The 6000-nt window shown below is 51.7% G+C and overlaps 1 protein-coding gene across 1 annotated transcript in view; it reads left to right on the top strand.

Moving 5' to 3' along the window:
- Fam155b (family with sequence similarity 155 member B) overlaps nt 1–5551 on the top strand; it is a 28129-nt gene extending 22578 nt beyond the window's left edge. Inside the window, exons 2-3 of the mRNA XM_036175372.1 lie at nt 2179–2350; nt 2743–5551. Of these exons, the coding sequence (XP_036031265.1) occupies nt 2179–2350; nt 2743–3125 (555 nt within the window). The 3' untranslated portion in view covers nt 3126–5551. The remainder of the gene's footprint in view (nt 1–2178; nt 2351–2742) is intronic.
- Nucleotides 5552–6000: the final 449 nt, after the last annotated feature.

Below are 6000 nucleotides of genomic sequence, written 5' to 3' on the forward strand. Positions count from 1 at the left end.
ATGGGATGACAGGGAATGAGCCAAGACATTTGTGCATGCTATGCAAGGACTCTACTAACTGAACCACATTCATAGCACTCAATCTCAACTGCTATCTCCTCATTGAAAATTTTCCTAGTTTACTATTAGCCACAATAAACCATGATTCACCCCTTGTTGTGGAATAAATCATATGTCACAGATTGTTAGGTATGTCTACTCATGAAACTGGAGTTTTCATGAGAGAAGGGATCTGCCTTCAGTTATTTATCCTGTTCAGTCATAAGACTTTTTAAATGTATGTTGTGCTGAATGTGCTGAATAATAAAGGAGCTCACAGTCTTATATGCAGCTCACAGTTTAGTGGAGCTGACAGAAACTAAAACAAGAATTCAGACAAAGCAGCACCTGTGGTGAAGAAAGAGTTAAGAATTATTAGGGCTGTGTCCTGATGAGAGTAGTGAAAGAGACTCTCGGCAGCAGTGATATTTAATCTGAGCCTGAAATATGTAAAGGACTCTGTATACCAAAGGTGGGGTGAAGAACATTCCAAGCCAGCCGATCACGTGTGCCAAGCCTGGAGGTAGAAAGAAGTAGGGCACATTCAAGAAAAAGAAAGAACACCTGTTTTGTGTAGTGTGATGGGCTTGAAGAGAGATAGAAAATGAGGTTGGAGAGAGATGGGCAGAGGTGTGCAGGGCTTTGAAGTCTCTGCTTAGACATTCTTAGGCTTTTAGTCTAAATGCATCTAAGGGCCTGAAGCAGCAGAGTAACATAATTTGATAGCAGCTTAATCCACTCTTATTCTCGTGCAGTGGATTGGAACAAGCAAAAGTGGAGGTGGGAGACATCTGTCATCCAGGTGAGAGATTATTGGAGCCTTCCAAAAGGTGTGGCTTTTGCTTCCCCCCAGGAGATGTTTGTCTAATGTTGTGGATATCGCTCTGTGTAAATAAAATTCTGATTGGCCAGTGGCCAGGCAGGAAGTATAGGCGGGACAAGAGAGGAGAGAATTCTGGGAATAGGAAGGCTGAGGGGAGAGATGTTGCCAGCCACCGCCATGACAAGATGTAAGGTACTGGTAAGCCACGAGCCACATGGCAACTTGTGGATTTATAGAAATGGGTTAATTTTAGAAGAAGTAGATAACAAGAAACCTGCCACGGCCATACAGTTTGTAACCAATATAAGTTTCTGTGTGTTTACTTGGTTGGTTCTGAGCGTCTATGGGCCTGGCGGGTGAGAGAGATTTGCCCTGACTGTGGGCCAGGCAGGAAAACTCTAACTACAGTCTAAGGCTGGGGACATTCTTTGAGAGGAGACATTGCTACTGGTATCTAATGTGTGGAGGCTAGGGATGCTACTCAGTATCCTACAAGGCACAGCACAACCCCTAAGACAAAGAATTATCTGTCCCTAAGTGCCTCAAGATTTTGTGGGACACCGTAGACTTGAGGAGAGACAAGGTGTGGTTCAGGGGAGTTTTCTCACTAAAACCGGTGCCTGGGGTGGGGTGGGCTAGATGAAGGAAAGAAAGTACCCGATGAAACCACAAAGAAAGATTCCAGAAGCAATGGAGCAGTGTGTATGATGGCTACTTCAAACCAGGACTGAAGCCAGCAAGACAGAGCCTGGATTAAGGAGAGCTCAAGACACGTGTGCTGCCTGGCAAGGCAGATGGCTGTTTTTATCCAGAATAGCCCCTCACATTTGTATTGCCCTTTGGAGTTTATAAAACATTCTCATGTGTGCCATACTATTTAATCCCCAGTATTCCAATGAGGTAGAGCGTGAATTAGTCTCATCTCTTTCTTGAATTTCGAAGCTTAGCACCATCAGCAAAGGAAACGTTTATCAAGTTGAATGGAACTGAGATTTGCCGCATTACATATAGGTAACCTCAGAGGGGTCAAAAGGCCTCTTTGAACCAAGTGTAAAGTGATAGAGTTGGATGGAATGATTGGTAATATTCCATCTATTCTGACACAGGATTAATTTTGTGATTTTGGCTAACAGTTCTAAATCTTGGATGATGGTGGATTAGAGAACTCAGGAGCCCTGGCTATCTTAGGGTAGGATGCAGACACTTCCAACAAGGCCTCCAAACTCTGGGGTTAAGTTGCCTTAGCCCCATAGAGAGACACAAGAGCCCCTCTCCCACATGCCACATGAGCTGATGCTGTTTTGTTTCTTCTGCAGGCTGTCTACAAGGCCTGGCTGTGCTCGGAATACTTCAGTGTGACCCAGCAGGAATGCCAGCACTGGGTGCCCTGCAAGCAGTACTGCCTGGAGGTGCAGACCCTGTGCCCCTTTATCCTCCCTGACAATGAAGAAATGGTGTATGGAGGCCTCCCTGGCTTTATCTGTACAGGTAAAATCAGGGCGCTGGGGAAGAGGGGAGACGTGAAAGACGTTAGGGGCATGGGGACAAGAAGGACATCAAGGGGAGTCTGGCTGGATGGAGGTCAGTGGCAAGAGGAGTGGGCAGTCAGGTCCCCAGTTTGAGATAGGGCCAAATGGAACAGGACAGAGAGACCTGGGTGGCTGTATCTACTCCGAATATGCTGAGCCACAAGTCACTCTGGAGAAGCTGGTGTCGTCCCTGGAAGGAGGGAGCTCCAAGGGGAGATGTGAGGATGGGCAGGGAGGGTTGCTTTAGTAGGGTTACCTCAGCCTCAGCTTTGAACAACCTTTTTCCAGATAAGGCAGAGCCATCAACCCCCTAAGCAGCCCCCGACACACACCTTCCTTATCCCTTGGCAGGGTTGCTGGATACTTCACCAAAGCGGCCGGAAACCAAGTGTTGTGACGTGCAGTGGGTCTCCTGTGAGTCGGAGAAGAAGAAGTTCAAGGACTCTGAGCCCCCCAAAACCCACCACCAGCAATTCCACCATTCCTATTTCCACCACTACCAACAGTACCAACACTACCACCCCCGCCATGAACCCCCGAGCCGTGTCAGCAACAAGCCCTCCCTGCTGCCGGTCTCTGGGGGCTCGTGCCTCAGTCCCAGCAGGATCCGGCTCTGTGTCCTTGTTCTTATGCTCCTCCATACCGTAGTGTCCTTCTCCAGCAGCCAGGGTGGTGGGGGACTGGGGTTGGAGACACTGCCTGCCCTAGAGAAGGGCCTGACACAGGAAGAGTGATATCAGGGAGGGAAGACAAACCTCCACCACACACTGATGTCAGCTCCAGCCCTGCCTGCTCCAGGTGGGGTGGGGAAAGGTAGGACCCAGTGGGGGGTGGGAGAGACGCGGGGAGGGGGGACCAGATACTGCCCCCAATCTACCCCTTCCCTAAAAGCAGCTCCAACAGAATGGCCAGAGGGCCCACAAGGAGCTGCCAAACTCACCCAGGAGAAAAAGGTAGGAGCAGCAGGTGTCCCCTCCCAAGCCCCATAGATGGGGCTTAGTAAAAAAAACGGGGAGAGTGGGGGCTGGAATTGCCCGCTCCTGCCAAGAGCCCTGACCCCAGGGAAGGAGGCTGCTTGCTCAGCCTCAGCCCTTCAGGGAATGTTGGGGGGCACAGAGGGGAGTAGTTCTCCCCCCCTCCGCATTCCTTTCCTTGCCAAGATCCTTAATTCCCTCCTGCCCATACCCCTACAGGTGACGGCAGACAGTGTGCTTGCCCTCCTGCCGCTTGAGCACACCCTGAGTCGGGGGCGTCACAGGAGAAGCGTCCAATTGGAGGATGAGGCCCACAGGGCTGCAGCTAGGAAGGTGGCCCGGTTAAGCCGCCCCCACCACCCTTGGCAATGAGGGCTTGGAAGTGGGTGGTGAAAGGGAAGAAGAGAGGGGAGAGGTAGACAGAGCACGAGGAGATGGTTGGACTCCTGCTACCTGGCTTCGGGGAGGTGGCGGTTAGTGTTGAGGCAGGCTTAAGAACGGCCCCTCAAATCAGAATGAGGTGCATAAGGAGACCCCTGGGGAAAGAGCCCAGGAGCCAAAATCCAGAAGGCTGAGGGCACATGGTTGGACTGCCGCTGTCTGGAGGGCCATATCTTACAGAAGGTGCACACACTCCCTAGGGCTGCTCTCGCCCTGGAAATCTTGGCCTTGTGGCCACAGACCTTTCATTTCCAATCTCCACAGGGAGGAGGGACTTGAGCCCAAGTGCGTCAGGCCTGGCCTGGGTCCCGACACTCCCCCATCTTGTCCTAGCCCAGGCCTCCATGAAGGAGAACCTGGTGGTGTTGCCCCCAGAGCTCTCCAGAGATGAGCCTCCCCTAGCCCCACCCTGTGCCCATCCCCAGCCTACCAAAGAGTATTCCTCCCTTCCCATCCCTGACCTGGTGGCCTATTGTCCCACTGAGGGACGGCTAGACTCCTCACCCTTTAGCGGGCCCCTTTCTCTAGCCACCCCTTGCCCTTGCTGGACAAAGTTCAGAGACTGGCAAGAGGACTTTACGTGGAGCTAATACGCTGCTGACGACTGTTGGCTAAGAAAGTTGTTTAGTTGGGCTAGAGCGAGATGAGGCTTGGGAGCCTTTGGCCTTGCACTGATCTGCTGGGGAAAAGGGAGTCCATGATGCCCTGGCATCTAAAAACCAATGAAAGCTGACCAGAACAGGAGGCAGATTCTTTGTGGGGCAGGCCAGGGGTTTTCAGAGATCAAAAGGATGAGTAAGGAAGACAGTCCTGGAGCAGCGTTACAGAGAAACAGGTGAGGGCAAGGGAAGGAGGAGCTGCACCTTGCCAGCTTTAGAATGAATGGAAGCCTCCCTAATAGATTGGGGTTCCTTCATTCAAGGGTGTGGTTGGATCCCAAATCAGCTTCATGAGCCTATGGAGCCCTCCTCTGCCAGTTTACTCATATCTCACAGCCTGTCCTCTGCCTGGACCCTGTGTCCTCCATCTTTGGGCCCTCAGCACTTCGGGCCTGGCCACATTACCCCATCCCTAGAGTGCTCTTTTCAGCTGGGGAGGGTAAGAGGTGCTGGACCCTTCCCAGATGTGCTTATGTATACGTGAAAGGCGGGGGCTTGAGCTCCAGAGAGGACCCAGTACTCCCTTGTCACTCCTGCATCCTCAGGAGGGGACACGGGACTGGGCAGCAAAGGGGGACAATATAGTCCCAGGGAAAAGGCCCCTTGGAGACTCTCATCCTCTCTTCCCCCTCACCAAGTGCCCTGGAGACCCCTGGCTCAGACCAGCCCAAGGCCTTGCCCAGTGGCAGGGGAAAGGGGCACCACACTCCACCTCAAAGTCATTTGACTGTCCCCACCTCCCCCACCCCCTGATCTTCCGCCACCTCCCCAGCTGCACCCTGCCCTCCGTCACAGGAAGCAGAGCTGGGCAGCTTTCTTACGCCATTTTCTACACTGTGCTTCATGCGTAGGACTTTCTTGCACTAGTTCCTATGACTGAGTCCCCAAGCTGGTTCCCTAGTAGTCTCCCACCTCTTGCTCCTCTCCCTGGCTCTAGTTCAGTTGTCTCTGCCCTCTCTCTTTTCCCTGCCTCTGTGTTCCAGTGAGAGTGTCTGTGTGTGTACTGCTTTCTGTTTCGTTGCAGTGTGGGGCAGGGAGCTCCCTGCTCTTCTTGAACCCCTTAAAGAAATAAATGGTCAAACTTGATAACTATCTTCATGAATTGACTCCGTAGACTTGCGCTTGGTGCTCTAGGAGACACTCTGAAGTCTGAGGACACCAACACTCTAGTTAGTTTAAATCTCAGGGGTAGGGATGGGGTGGGGGGGTGAGGGTGGGGTTAGAGGTGAACTTTGCAGTATACCGTTCTAGACAAGGAAATCATAAAGCCATCCACTGGCAGCGGTCAAGTCGGTAACTGTAGCATGAAAGGCAAAGCTGAGGAAAAGTACAGGCTCAACCCAGAGAGGAAAGAACTTCAGAGCATATGGGAAGGCCCAAGCTCAAGTCCAGGCTTCTACTGTGGGAATGTGAGGCCTGTGGCCAGTCCTTGTTTAGAATGCAAGGGAAGCCAGGACTAGATTTTGATATAATGTCTCATAGTTCCTAAAAGCTAACCAACCACCCTCCCTAATTTCCTATGGGCCACTGTGCCA

This window comes from Onychomys torridus, chromosome X (assembly GCF_903995425.1).
Source record: "Onychomys torridus chromosome X, mOncTor1.1, whole genome shotgun sequence".
In the NCBI taxonomy this organism is placed as follows: domain Eukaryota; kingdom Metazoa; phylum Chordata; class Mammalia; order Rodentia; family Cricetidae; genus Onychomys; species Onychomys torridus.